This window comes from Neodiprion fabricii, chromosome 4 (genome assembly GCF_021155785.1).
Source record: "Neodiprion fabricii isolate iyNeoFabr1 chromosome 4, iyNeoFabr1.1, whole genome shotgun sequence".
In the NCBI taxonomy this organism is placed as follows: domain Eukaryota; kingdom Metazoa; phylum Arthropoda; class Insecta; order Hymenoptera; family Diprionidae; genus Neodiprion; species Neodiprion fabricii.
The window spans coordinates 17,560,331-17,576,283 of record NC_060242.1 but is presented as its reverse complement, the minus strand read 5'-3'; the positions used below and the strand labels follow the sequence as shown (position 1 = coordinate 17,576,283).

The following is a 15,953-nucleotide window of genomic DNA, read 5'->3' as shown; positions in this document are numbered from 1 at the left end:
GCTACAAGACATTTTTGCTATCGTGATAAAGATATTCCTTTTGTTTGCTTTTACAATCTATTAATGCTTAATAACAACTTGAATACCTGATTGGACGGTTATAGTTATGATAGTACAATGAAAAAACATTTGAATTTCAGGCTTATATCTACGATTCAGAGTGGAATCAAGAGCTTCACCATTTTCATGATGTAGGGGTTAAATACAGGCTACAGCAGATAATGAATATGTCGGAGTAACAGCTGTACCTGTTTCTTTGACGTTACGCTGTGTTATTTGTGATCGCTAATAAACTAGTTTGAGTTATCCGTTGAGAGTTGATTTATTGTGAGCAGGCTTATACACGGAATTGGTTGTTATGGGATAAACACCAAACGTAATCGCAGTTACGGGATAATTGTGAAAAAAAATTTTTTTCAATGTAATCAGTATAGTATTATATGCACACACTTGTTGATAAACAAGATGGGTACCGATTACGGGAGCGGAGAGAAACGGCAGTCGAAGCCGAGCTTCCAGACGAATCGGTCCTGATCCCGGACACTGTGAGTTCGTTGATTCCGTAAATAAGATGGACAGTGTCACGAACGATGGGACGAACAAGTCTCTATTGGCTTCGACAAATATATCTATTTTACGAGGTAATTAATATAACCTGATGATGAATTTAAGGTCTTTTCCTAGTCGGCGTTCAGTAAGGAGTCCACGTTACAATGTTACATGCATGGTGCCCGATATTTCTTAGTGTCTCCACGATCATTACGCACAATGTCTTACACTTATAAACGGAAAGCAATACTTTCCTAGAAGAATCATCATTCGAAATTTTGCGGCTTATTATAAAAACACTGTTACTACTTACATCTACGAGGTGACTCGTTTCTTGTCATCGTTGCATTTTACAGAAGCGCGGGTGACCATGATAGCACATGCATAGTCTCTGCTGAAGGAAGCAGTCACTACAACGCAAACCACATCTGCAAAGCGGTATTGCAATGAAAATCATTGAGGGTCAACCTTCCATACATCCGCACTGAGTTTCATCTCCATCCTTGGAACCATAGCCGAGGCGTGACCTGCGCGGCGGTGTAACAGGTTGGTAATTGATGTCTTTGCAAGCACGTTGACAAAGAAGCCCCGTCGTTTATGCGGGTGCCGCGTCAAAGTGAAGTATAACGAACTAAAATATTTAATGTGAGGCCTGTCGGTGAGGATGTGACGCCAGGGTGTCGCCTTCCATTAATAAAAATCATTTCACCATTAATAGAAATATTTATATTGTCGCGCCACAATGGCTGTACGTAAGCCGGACACCTTTGGGAGCGCGGTGGAGAATTATGGCTCCCTAATACGACGAAAGTCATTTGCCCGGAAGATTCGGAGGACCGACCCTTGGAGTTCAAATAGTGGAAGTATTTTTGATATCTAATCGTCGCGGGATGATATTCCATTTTATAAAAATAAAATAATAAAATAGCAGCGTAAGGGCCACCTGAGAATTTCTCACGTTCAATTCCTAATCGAGACACCCTGGAAGAAATAAAAATATGAATAACGTACTTCACGTCAGTTGTGAGCCATAGTGGTAGTACACGTTGCCGGACACACAACGATAAGTAAACCCATGCATTTCGATCAATTGAGAAGTTGTGTTTCACGTTTCTCCTACCTAGTCATAACGATCGCTTAAAAGTCACGGTGTTGAAAATTTTGATAAACATGACGTACGTTGAATACTTTTTGGTTAAGAAATAACAATTTAATTAAAAATTCTGATGGCGTTCGCAAAAGGAGCAAGTAATTCCCGAGAGTATGGATTACCCTCAAACCGATAGTTTGCACCATAAATATCGAGGTGTGTACGCCATATTTTAACTGCATTTTTCGAATAAATTGTGATCAACCCCTTGACTATCAATGAGACGTATATGGGCAGAAAAAAGTCGTGCCACTATTGTTTCATGACATATCTGTGGACATTTGAAAAAACATGTTTTTACTACATCGATTTCACTATAATTTTGTAAATCAGCGTTTTTGAGGTGGTTGAGTTATAGGATAAATCTGTGACATTTTTTTTCCAACACAAAAGTGGCACGAAAATTTCATTTTCGCCTGATTGCTAAAGGGTTAACCGAAAAATATAACTCATGCAATTGAAAAGTGCGAAAACATTTTTATCTTTAAATATCAGCCACGCATTGTCGTTGCAATAATTTTTTCATATTATCATTTCATTATATATGAATAAAGAAGACCTTGAATATCAATTAAGCTATCAGAGCGCCGGCACGTTAAATGTGCTCCGGAAAGATTTCTACGCGTCTGCAATAATGAATAACAATCCTAATGAATAAAAGAAATGTGTGTCTTTGCATAAATTAGTCTATTTCAATATTTCTTATACATAATATTTCCATAGCTTGGTACAACACCGGTCTGAGAATACGAAGATCGGTTATGACCTATACCCTCCTTCTTGCTCCTCCTGGTAAGTGTTACTGAATAAGACAAAAACCATTCTTCATTGTGTCACCATGCTGAAAGTAGTTCAGGACCTGTATGCGCCTCTACAATTACCTAATTCTGGCGAGTAGCTCACTATACATAATACATATATTGAATATTCGGGCTCAGGACAACTTTCGAATTAAATGTTCTAATCAAATGGAAATTATGTAAACCATATACCGGTATACTTATTATCGAAATACGGGAAGAACTTTATCGGTAATTGAAGAAATCAATTTTTAGAAACTTTTACTATTGTAATCTACAATACGTACAATTGCTACCCCCTTTTTAATCTAAAAGATCCACTAATTATACTCGTAACGTTATTTCAAACAGCAACATGTTTCACATATTTTTACAAACTAGAGTTTCGTTCGTTAGTCAATAAATTGTACGTAAACATCGGTTAGCTTAGAGGCAACCAAGCCGCATCCTAGCCTGAAAAATCTCGGGTGTGGATACAGTGGAACGATTTCCTATCACTCAGAAAAAAGAAATGAATTTTTCACAGTAATACACATGAGTATAATCAGAAGACATTCGGATTAATCAATTTCATCAATATGATTTCGGTAGGCTAAGTATAAATGGTCTGAAAGGCAGAAATGTTAAAAATGAAAACTTTCATCACTCGCACATCCATTGTATGTTTCACACATGACCACAAAACTTAAGCACAGCGTGAAGAAACGTTGGAAATAGGTACATGTTTCATTTATCATTCATTTCTGTTTTTGCAAGGGATAAGACATTGTTCTAATTTTAAACGCTCAAACAGGATATATCCAACATTTTCTATTCTGAGATACTCTCCTCACTCATTACAAGTTATAGGTACACAATATGGTCTGCAACAGTCATCGCAAGTGAGTTCATAATGGATGAACTATCACTTGGCGAGATCATCGTCCAGGGTTTTGAAGAATTTGAAAGCTGGAAAGCGACGTAGTCGTAAAAGTTCGTATTCTGTTTGCAAGACCAACAATTCTGAGTAATTGTCCTGCAGTTTTCGCACGAGACGAGAACGCTCAGCGAGGACGTCCATTTTATTTTTACGATATGCAAATGCCTTGGACTCAACGTCAACGTCTCTCTGGAGCTCCATTTCACACCGCACAACGTTCATCGTACCGATCCTCTTATCGAGGAGAGAGTTTTTCTTTTTAATTGCCGTAATTTTCGCCCCGATAGCCGCCAATTTGTAGACCCAGTCCATGAGCTGCTTCTCCCAGTTCCTTCGCAGCAGCTCTAGCTCTCTTTCTAACTGTTGCTGCGTTCTGTCTTCCTTGAAGCCCTTCGCCTTTCGCTTCAAATACTCTTGAACCTCTTTAGTAACAGTTATCCGTTCCACGCAGTACAGCTCCTCGCGAAGGTCCTCAATCCGCATTTTGCGCGTTTTGTGATCCCACTCCTTGAAATTAATCCCCCTCCCAAAGTTTATCGTCTTCTTCATCGCGTTGAGCTTCGCGGTCCCGGCGATACTGATGACAACGTTAACTTCCTCGATTACCGATCGTGGTATAAGAATAGCCGTCGCAGTAGATGCGTCACTGTTCAGGGCGACTTCGATCTGACCCATTTTCAGAACGAACTGTACCTCGACATCCTGGTCAAAATTCACTCTAGCCAGACGTTCGGCGTTCAGCTTCTCACCAAGCATTTCTATTTCCGTCTTGAGATTTGCAATCAGCTTGTTAAACTCGACCACGGTGTGTTCTGCTTCGGCAATATCCGCCAAGGCAGACTTCACGCGCATCTCGCTATCCACCTTGAGGCGGCGAAGACGTACTAAATGGTCCCAGTGCATTGGATCGATGAACGGTGGCAACGACGCAGGACGAGCATCGAGCGCATCCAAGGCTTTGAGGTAATCCAGACATTCTCCCATAAGGAAAAAGGGCTTGGCCACACTTAAGACAGCCTTACCCATTTCTTTGAGATACGTCGAAGGAATGGCCTTCTGTATTGATCGCGGACGACGTTTGTAATGCCGCTTTAAAAGATCGTGGCCGACCTTGGCCAGTCCAGGGAATTCGGTTTTAAACTTCTTCTCTTGCCACTTTTCACGGTTACAAGCAGTGTCGTAATGTCCTTTGAGATCTGCTATGGCGGACTGTTGTCTCCGGACCTCCTCGCTCAAGCTTACGATCTCCGCCTCCTTCTGGCTGATCGTGAGCTTGAGTCTCTCTTCACTCTCGTACATTTGTTGTCGACGCATGTTTCGGTAGCAGCCACGCCAGAATCGAAGTCCCAACTGTTGAATAGCCGATTCGACGCGAATTCTAGTCACGAAAAATTCTCGCAGACGTTGTTCAAACCGCTTGATACCATCCTTCAGGGATCCGCTGACCTTCGAGTAATCAGCTTCGAGGATTCTCTTATACTTTTCTCGCTCTTGCGAAAGAGTCTCGACTTCCTTCTCATATTGCTGCACAGCCAACACATCTTCAGCGCTGTATGCATCCGTTGTCTTAGTCAACATGCACTGCGGCTTTAGTATATCCTTTTTGATCAGATCCTCCCAGCGGACCTCGAGGACTCCATCCATCATAGCCGTCAATGCCCGCTCTCGAAAGTCATCGGCAAGTAGCAGCAGCCTTAAACGATTTGCTTCTGCAGCCTGCTTATTCAGTATGTCTTGGGCGGAGGGTGAAATGTATGGTGCCACCTCAACCTCCGAATCGACCACCTTGACCAGACTCTCAGGTGTTTCCGTTTGATCCCAAACAGGATCTTGTGGGACTTCGGGAACCCTTTGGTTAAAAAGAAGGTACAATTCAGAATCGATGTGTCGTATGCGGTCATTTCTTTCCATAACAAGATTCATCTCGCGTTCCTTGATGGCGTAGACATCGTTAAAAAGCTTATTAAAGTAAGCTCGTAAGCGCTGCACATCATGGCTCACCATCTGACTCTCTGTCATCATTTGAGCATAACTATATAATTCAAATTGAGAATAATAATGCTCCGAGGGTTCAATGAACCTGTAAGTTGTCATACCCTCCAACATCCTCTGGTTCAACAGTTCTACCTCGTCGACTACCGCATCTTCTTCATCCTCCTCAAGTATTCCATCCATCCGTTGTTTCTCGTCGACTACCGACAAACTCTGTTCAAGTTTCATAGTTGACTGTGCCATGATGTCCTGTACTTTGTTGAATGGTGCTATCCATGGGTAAAAGTTTGTACTAAAATCAACCACGCTGTTTGTAAACTGCTTGGAGAACCGTGCCCAGTTGAGCAAAATAGCATCCTCCCGATCAGTTGGAACGGTGGGATAATTAAGTACCTTGAACCTACCAAAAATCGAACAAATTGATTGCGCTTGGACCTGTTGCTTTTCCCAAAATGACTCCTTTATCCAATCAGCGACACGATCCATTCCCGCACAATTCCATTCCAGCATGCAGCGAACATCCTCTCGTTCGTCCCGAGCCGCTTTTAGCTTCTGATCACGACTTACCTTGTCCAAGTCAAATGCGGATATTGGTAGTTGTTCGATCTCTGCACAAGCTTCGTTGACATTAATCAGGTGGGCAACCGTTGCCTTGAGAGCGACGATGGAACTTTGAATCGAAGCCCTGGTTGCCGCGTGTTCCTTTGTCTCTGCAGCAATCTTTAGCGACCGTTTCCATTCTATCCAAGTTTGATCCTTGCACTCAGACGCGGGGGCGAAATGTACCCGAGCCTGAGTAAGCATCTTCACAACGCCTGGATCCAGCGTTGCGTAATCATCTTTAGAAACGTACGTCCGCCACTCGGACTCCTTTGCAATAACCCCTCTTAATTCAGTGAAACTCCGATCATCCGTGCCGGAATCTTCCGGTTCGCTGTCCTCAAACAATTTGGTGCACACCAAAGAACCATCGTGTCCAAGCGATATGATCACGTCGCCGGAGGGTTTCATGATTCCTTTGACGACACCCAAGTTTTGGCGATGATGCGACATTATAAACGCCACACGTGTTCTCAGTTTGTCTCCTTTTCTGACCACAACGATTCCATCACGCGAACACGTCGTTATCCACCGACTATCACTGAAAATTTTTGTTTGACGTACCTGGTGGTCTGAGGGTGTCGCCTCCAGAAGAGTGACCTCTTGCCAACCCCGAAACCCAAGGACTTGCAGCTGCCTCGTAAGATACGGTGAGCCAAGTACTTGGTAAACACTGACCGGACTGTACTGCAGATTTTGGAAACTGTCTCGTAGCTCTATGATGCAGCTAGCAGCCGAGAAATGAGTCTGACCATTAGGGAGATCGTATAGGAGAATCTGATTGCTGATGACTGCGTGCCTCGATGTAACGCACAACACAAAAAGCCTCAGGTGCCCCATATTATCATAGAGCAGAACATCCGATATTTGACGGTTGACCTCGAGGCGAGCCATGACCTCAAACTGCGAACCAACCTTACTCGCGATGCAAAAGCAGGTGCCTGTTAGTGAGAATCCTGCTGCAATATAATTCCCGGAATAGGAGAATTTCAGTAGGTTCAGATCTTCCCGATGGAGATGGTATTGCGCAAGAATCAACGGCTGTTTGGGCTCACAGATACCGACTAACGTAAATTCTCCAGTATTGCTGGTCAACGCGACTAAAGGCAAATCTCTTCTTGAAGTAAGACGTGATACAGATCCGGACATCTCCAAATTGATTCTGCAGATCTCCTTTCCCGTGTGAGTTTCCAGAACGCCGAGGTCCGTGTCATTGTCGACGGCGGTAAGATGGTGGCCCCAAGGATAAATCCAGTTGAAAAAGCGATAAAAGCGACCACGCTGGAGGTGTGTGATCATGCCAGGAGTTGCGGTGTCAGGTTCGTCAGGTACTTCAAGCTGGATTAGATCACCCTCAAGAGTGTGAAAAAACAAACGGTCAGTTTTAAACGGATGTGATGTCAGTAAGTACGGATGGGTCTGAAGTTTTACCATCCATATTCTATACCAGTGATTACTTTCCGTCGTTTTCTTATAGTATCGTATCTGGCAAAACGTCGTTTTGAGGACAAGACCACCGCGATACCAGCAGATATCGGATGCCTCGATATCTACGCACTCGGAACATCTCTGCGTCTGTGCAATTTTTGTTGGGACGGTGGTGTCGTGCTGCACTACATACATGTGGCAGCTTTCGTCAAGAATTCCTAGAGTCGGAGGCCCTGGTTCTGGACTCCACGTTGCCGCATTGATACGCTCTCCGTGTGGCAATTTTACGTCCTTGAATTTAAGGCTGACGATTTTCCCGCATATTCTCATCTGCCAGACGGTCAGCTTGCCAGACTCCTTGCCGAGCTGGGCAATCATGGTGTGCCCGCTGTAAGTCGTCGCTATCATCTGCCTGTCTATGTCCTTAATGTGGGTTGCCATAGTCGTAAACCGCTCTCCAGTTCTCCATGACCAAACCGCCAGTTGGAAGTGCGGATACGAAGCAAGAGTGATTAGATGCTCGTGTTCCATGAACGCTGTCGCTAGGTAGCCGCTCGGACCACCTTTTAAGCATTCGGATATTCGTTTCATGCTGGGATAATTATACACCAGGACGCGTGGATTGCTCACCTTCTCAGCAAAGGCAAACAAGGGTAGCGTCGGGTGACCGGAAAGACAGCATGCACCTTCGCCCTGCGAGTGTTTCACGTAACTCTGCACTTTTTCTGTTTTCTGTACAACATCATAGAAGATTATGTGCACACCTGAACACCACGCTAGAACATCCTTTCCAATCCAAACCACGTGCGGTATTTTTCCACCGCGAATCCAATGCGACTTCCATTCGCTGGTTTTTGCCTTCATCTTATCGGTCTCTTGTATCACTGAAAGATCACGCGATGATTAAAACTCTATAAACCAGTGGATAATAACATGAGGAACGTAAAGCACAGTCTCTGTTATGCATAAAACTACAGAAATTGGGTTAGGTGAGCCTGCGAGTACATTAATCGTAAAATCTCGAACTCGGAAGCTCGGGACCTCGTTTGTTTCGCGAACGTGAAGGTCGTCGCAATTCGAGTTGAGCCACGCGACTGACATACCGTATAAATAATGATAGCCGAGGGTAGGTTCGTTGTGTATAAAAAAGCGGTCTTGAAGTCCTAAAACAAAGGCTGATTAGGATATGCGTGGTCGGAGCGGCTCGTATAAAGACCCCCAGAGCGCCGCTCGATGAGGTCAGCCAGCGGGGCGGCGAGGGCTGATCAAAAACTTATCCCTGCCTCCGTGATATACTGCATCTCGTGGTACCGTATCGGAGAACGCACCAAGCTTCTTGCCACGACTCGGAAACGATCTCGACGTATGCCCCGACGCTTTACCATTAAACCGACGCCCGCTGTGTACTTTATTTGCATATAGGTACCTAACCATGGATAGACGTGCACGGCGTCAAGTACGGTGACCTTCACGTCTAGCGCGGTTCATCATGCTCACCGATAGCTTGGAATAGCGATATAAGCATCGTGCCAGCACTCTAAGTATATAAATGATCAGACATCTTGTCACATCATTCATACAGCAAGTGCGGCAAGTCGGCTCATGGCAATTAAGATGGTGAGTTGGAAAGAAAAAGAGTTTCTACTAATTGGAAACAGTTTTTTAACACGGTCGGACCTAACGAATGTGTATAATACAATACAATAAGTTAGACATGACACGATAGACGTTCTTGGGTTCGGAAATTCCGTGAACGTAGTTCGGGAAAATAATTGATTAACTATTCATACATTTGAATTACCGCGGCATTGTCTCACATTTTAGTCAGATTCTCGTCCAGTTCGTATTCAGTATTTTCCGCACAGAGACCCACCGAAGAATCGCGAGCTTTTCTCAAGTTGATCCTTCACAAGATGCAGTGTGTAGTCACGTTTCTTCCGCCAGCTGGTTTTGAAAGATAAGTTTTACAAAATCTGCTGTATAATTTCACTAATTTAGCATGAAAAGTAGGTAAAAAATTAACAAGTTTTTTCTAATGCAAATTTCAAGCTAACGTAGCATAGGATTCGATCATGCGGGTATAGTATTTATCGTACCAATACTTGCGGAACAAAGGTACGCCGTGTCGAAACATTGAAGTACATAAAATAGCCGCTCATCGCAGAATCAAAGAACTGATTCCGTTTCTCCTGAATATTCACGTCTAGGGGTAACTGCTGTCCAGAGTATTGCTCATCGCAAGAAATTCTATGGTCGGTACAAAAACGCCACCAATAGAATCAATACCTGAATTGATCAATATAAATTCAACCCACGTCAATCATCTCGTCCCGCGTTGGCCACCTACCCTGCACGCGAGCTGTCGCCACGAAGATCGACGTGGAGAATATCGTGAGTGTCCCTTATAATGACGAGCTGATTTTCGCAATGACAAAGGAAAACTTTAACAAACTACTCTTTTGTGACGGACGTTTTTATTGTGATAATATCAAATCCAGTGCGTATAACATTCGTCCGTTTTCAAGTTCGCAGGTACATTTGATGGAAATCAAATTACTGAATTGTCGCGTATACGTTACAGCTACTGGTGGGAAAAGTATTTTACACTACCGTCACGAAACGTTATCATTAAAGCCACCCGGTCCGGTAGTTAGAGGTATACCTGTACGTACCTATACCGTCGAAACGGATGTTACAAGAAAATAATAAAAATCGTGTGCAACTGACGAATTGTGTAATTTGATCAGCGGCAATTTCTTCGAATCGCGGATATCCCCCTTCGAAAATCATCCGAAACTGCGTACAAAGTGGCGGTTAGAAGGACTGCAGGGCGAGATTGCAGCGGGTATACCTACCGAAGGTGGTTGCAGTAGTGCAGCGCTCTCACGTGTTCGCCCGGGCGTAAGCGCGCATGTTTCAGTTTATTCATTTTTTCAAAATAACATTTAATCCCCCGTCCCCTCAATTTCGATTTTTGTTTCTTCCCGCACCGACCGCGAGTAACCTGCCGACCTGAGGAGGCGGCGTGATTACTGCGAAGCATTTCTAACCTGCCCCCCCTCCCCACATGCATACCCATACTCGGACACGCGTTTCAGGATACTAGGTACCTACATACCTACCTACGCGTCGGCTCTCCGGGGTCCATTGCGGCGCGAGGAAAGAACGAGGAGAGCACGAGAGCAGAGGTTACTTTTAATGTCTCGCGTCACGCAGCCGAAGGCACGCCGAAGAGTCCCTCGTTCTCCCCCCGTTAACCCCCGTCCCGCCCTGCTTGGCTTCTCCACGCCGGGTTCGTCTCCTTACTAATTTGGCGCCAATTTCCAGGCAACCTCGCAGCAAAAACTAACCGAACCATATACCTACTCAACGGGCGATGGGGGCCGCCGCGTGCAGGGAGGGCCCTGATTAAATGCTACTCGCGAGCTCGGCTCCGAGTTCCCACACTGGCGCGATTCTCGGCGCCTCCTTTGCCCCGCGTGGCATGGCAGGCCCTTGTACTTCTATATAGGTAACCTCGACGCGACACACCACGTGCGTGCCTATGGGCCTGCATGCGTGCCTGCGGACCATGCGGAGAACCGATCGAGCATCCCGAGGAGAAAACGGATATAGACCGTACACCTTGGGCATCGCCGGGGCAATAAACGAGTCCGGGCCGTCGGTGTTACGACGCCCGAAGACTGTATTATCGAAGGGATGGATTGTGGAGAGAGGAAGAAAAGACTGGACGAAAAGCCATTCGTAAGAATCGAGCGAAAGATTCGCATTTTGCACCGCTGAAGGGCCGTCGCACTTTTCCATCAGAGAAGGGTAAGTACAGAGCTAAAACTTTCGTCACACTCATATTGTTATGGGCTGTTTCGCCTGTATTAACTACAGGATCAGTGACATTAGCTACGGTCATCGCCGGGAAAATAACCCGTTCTTCACGCGTTTTCCGAGATAATCATTTCTTCTCGAATCTTTTGAGATAATAACTTTTCTCTACTCAGTATACATGTAAACAAATATGACGAGGCCTATATTCACCTTATCATATTTCTTCCTCACTCCCAAATTTGAAATTTCACCGCTCAACAATGAGCGCTCTTGGCAGCTTCACGGTCAATAGCACATGCGCGTAAACATGAGCGAATACAGACGATAGAATGCCGAGAGCATGTGATAGATCAGTACATAAGCTATTATCAGCGGAATCGCACGTAGAAACGGCAGAACGAGAGGAAAATAAGCTGTAAATGTCGTTTCTCCGTTTACAGGTAATATTATTTTTATTCAACGTAGAATATAAGTACGTAATGTAAAAAAAAAGTAATATAATGTAATGGTATACGAACCAATAAACTCCATTTACAGAGAAACTCATCGCAGCTTCGATAAGGTTAAAAAAAGGAACATTATATACATATAGTCGATACGTAGTATCCTTTAAATTGCCCGACGTTGGCTGACAGCACGAGGGACGTCGGTTGTAGTCTTGACTAATTAATCTCGCGAATAAATAAAAAATGACAAAATAGAGCGCAAGGAATAATTGATAGTAATCATTGGATCGTATTTCCATCATATTGTAATTAGTTGTGTCAGATTCGATGAAAAATCGGGAGGCTTAATATCGTCGTGTTCACCGACGCCATCAATTACCCCGATTATACTCTTAAGGCGTACCGGCGGTCGCTTGCAACCCGTCAGAGCCAAGGTACAGACTAGGATAGCGCAGCTCTCATGGGCTACTTATAAAACGAATTTAAAAAGCGATAGGTGGGGTGAAAAAAATGGCGACTAATACGGCAGACAACAAGGCTAACCCCGGGGTGTTTTACCTCTGAAAGATAGCTCGAACGGATATAGGTAGGTACCTGTATAATATCTATTGCTGGTGGTAGCAGCTGCGCCCCGACTCACCTTGCATGTCCGAACTCCGAATAGCCCAAAGATTATAGATGCGTCGTGCAGGCGATCACAGACGAACGTTTAAATCGCTAAACGTCAAATAACACGCTTAGAACTCTTTTCCACCCCGAACCCCTTCCTCTGACCCCTTTTTCTTCCGACCGTTCTCTCTCGCTCTCTCACCCGTCCCGACCTCCTCCAATACCGCGGCGTTTCGCGCGTCTGCCATAAAAAATAATAGCACACGATCCACGCTCTTAGCAATAGGCAGTAGACGGGTATAATACGTATGCATTGAGCAGAAAATTGCTTTCATTGAACCAAATTTTATTCGAGCCACACGATACAATTTCACTGGATATTATATATGCAGCAGAACGCGGACACCTTTTGTTAATACATCGAAAATGAATTCAGGATTGCATTCGTACATGTGTGCGTAGTATGTGGGTAAGAGAAAAAACGCGAACAAGATTGATTAATCAGCTATGCACCATTCTGTGGTCTGATGTGCATGAAACTCATGGTAGGTAACAACACGGATAAACTGTGCTCACTAGATCAGGATCCGATTTCCGATCAGTTAATTAACCTTTTATGCGTCTCATTTTCTGTTACATATTGCCGGTATCAACTCAAAAGTATTTCTTCTTTCTTATACTTAATGCCTGCAGAAACTGAATGTTATCGACCAGGACTTGCAGTCACTATTCAATGAAATTTGAAGAGACTTTTCTAACATGAATAGTCCCTGATACCAGACACTGATTTTTGATCTATTTTGGCTGCTCGTTACTGAAAACCTTTTCCCATTCGTTGTAGCGATTTTTATTACGGCGTATCTACTTGGAAATACGGCAAAAACTTTAATAGTTTGAGGAAAACATGTCAAGAGTCGTTGAGAAGATCTAAAAAAATCTGAAAAGATGACTTGTAGAAAGGTGTGGTACGAATGGGATCCAGTACTGTAATTGTTAAGAATAGATTCATGAGGCATGCACAGATATTCTTGATTATTCTGACCAATCTATTCGTGACCACTGCGAGTTTTCATGTTTCTGATATAGGTACTACTTTTTCCATTCGCACTACATATCAGAATTCGGTACTATAGATGCCATTTTTTTGACACGACACTTTTTACGGCTGACGTAAACTAATTTTTTCGCTACTTTTACGTGAATTTTAATATGTTATCGAAAATAGTCTTAAATTTGCTCTGAAATAAGAAAACTTTCAAGTTCTTACGTATTTTATGACTTTGTTAACGAGTAACTTTGCACGTTCGGTATATTAGTGGACTTTCCTCTATAAATATACCGTACCTATGCCTAAGAGTATCAGAACTCTGCTACTATAACCATACTACATGTACAAATGAAACTATGGGTACTTTCCCTAACAGACAGAGGTATTCAATTATAATCGTTGTTTTCAAAAATACAACATATAGTCTACAAAACTGTGAAAAAATTCCTATCACATCTAAAATAAGACAGTATCATCTAAGGATTAGGACGAAGAAGAAAGTTGTTTTTCTGATCGGACTCTACAAATTCGCCGAGCACCCAATTGGGAATATCCAGCAAGCACTTTTCGCGATTTTCACGCGCACGCGCATCAATTCGAGTATAAGCTTACCGTAACCAACAAGCGACACGTTTATCGAGGAATATATCACGTAGCTTGGACTCGAATTTTTCAGTTCCACACCTGCCGTCGTCGAAACCGTTCGTTCGCTTACGGTGTTCTTTCCACCGATATGATAAAGCGACGCGTTTCTCACGCTCGATGTACCATAGTTCAACGTTCGGACTAACGAGTGCCGCACGTGAATTCCGTTTCACTCCAGTTACCCCTGCGAGCTTATTGCGTGCCAACATCATACCCATACGAACTTGGCGAGAGCATTGCTTCGGGACAGGATAACAGAGGAGCCGGGAGTTCGGTCAGAAGAAGGAGTGCGGCACACAACGAAGACGCGGTCTGCCGGCTAGCCTCAATTAGCAATCCCTTGTACCACGCGGGCTTTTGCTTTCTGGCCCTGACGCAGGCTGCAGCGTTAGAAATGCACGCTCGGGCCTCGAGCCGCGACGTATCACACCAGTTACACGCTTCTAGATGCACGCCATTGACACGCCGCGATGACATATGAACTCCAGTGGTCTTTGTCCCGAGGTGAATACGGCCTAAATTGGAAGCGATGTTACGAGCCGCTACCGCGCGAACATCTCGCCGCCTCAATGCCCTGCACCGCGTCTTTTCGCGCTTGATTTATCGTCCTCCCGTTTTGCCGCAGGGCTGCCCCCGCAAGATCCTCGGCAGCCCTCGAAAGGGCGGATAAATTCGGTCTATACTGTAAAAAATCAACTAATTACCACGAGGTTATCCGACGTCAAGGCGCATGCGAGTCAATGTCAGGAATGGCGCAGAGAGTAATGTATACTTATACAGGTCGTAACATACCGAACGGATGTATTTGTATATCACGTTCAATGGATTACCGAATGAAGATTCTCTAGCAATGAGAATACCGATAAGGTTTTCATGAAAGAACACTTCTCGCGGCAACAAGTATACCCGATGAAATCAATTTGGAATCTTCGGGTACGCGTCAAATAAAAATGTCTGATTGGTCAGGATTATTTCACGTCTATAAAGACGGTGTAATAGAGTGATATTCGTTCCGGTTATGGGCTGCATCTGCGCGACGAAATGGGATACTGTATATTGTTACGTAAGATGATCGGAAGCTAGGATGTGGATGTGATTCGTAACATTGATTAAAAGAAAGAAGGTCCGCTACGCGACCGAAATGCACGCTGGTTGGTGTATGTGTACCGATATAGACCTACGTATAAACCAACCAGATGCTTTCATCATTAATATAAACTGGAGAAGCGATTAATAATCTGTTAATGAGGAGTGTTCTCCTCTCTCTCTCTCTTCCTCTCTTCCGTGCTCCTTCCCTCGACCTATATATGTAGGTACGTATACAATATACGTATATGCGATATATATCATCTAATTCGTGGCACTCGCCCCCGCGCTCCTGCACGCTGCATTTATATATAGTGCGTGTTGCGTGCGTGCGTACGAGTATACGGGCAGAAGACCGAGACCTCCATATAGTCATATAGCACCGTCAAAGGGCTCCGCCAAACATATTTATGATTTATAATCTGGCCCGTCTTTTTGTGTTCTTGGATATATAGCTGTATACTCGTATGCCGTTTGATTTCGAACCGCGTTAATTGTACGACGGACCGCTGTACTTTTCACGTTCCCTTGCGGGAGGTCTCTGAACCAATATACGCCTCCAGAGCGACTCAATTTCCGTCGTATAACTGGTTTCATTCGGTAGAAACCGATATAACCTGCCACGACTACCTCAATCGATCTGATTGGCGCATAACGCGAAAAAAAATTAATATTTTTACACCTATCTTTTCGTGCACTCAATCAAAATGTCAAAAGACTCTTTGAAAATGACGCTAGTGCCGTACCAAAAAGAAATGATTGATAATTATTGGACGATGTAATATACCTATAATTGCAGGTATGCGCAGCTGCTAATAAATGATGATCAGCTAAAGAAATGCTTTCGATGCAATTATCG

General features: G+C 44.0%; 1 protein-coding gene across 1 annotated transcript; it reads right to left on the bottom strand.

Annotated features, from left to right (window-relative positions):
- Nucleotides 1–3,403: 3,403 nt before the first annotated feature.
- LOC124180680 (cilia- and flagella-associated protein 43-like) lies at nt 3,404–8,302 on the bottom strand. Its single transcript, XM_046566426.1, has one exon. The coding sequence runs from the start codon at nt 8,300–8,302 to the stop codon at nt 3,404–3,406; it is 4,899 nt and encodes a 1,632-aa protein (XP_046422382.1).
- Between the last annotated feature and the right edge of the window lie 7,651 nt (nt 8,303–15,953).

Bases quoted from the DNA above. Each gene is read 5' to 3' on its own strand.
- LOC124180680 (XM_046566426.1), bottom strand. From the start codon at position 8,302: ATGAAGGCAAAAACCAGCGAATGGAAGTCGCATTGGATTCGCGGTGGA.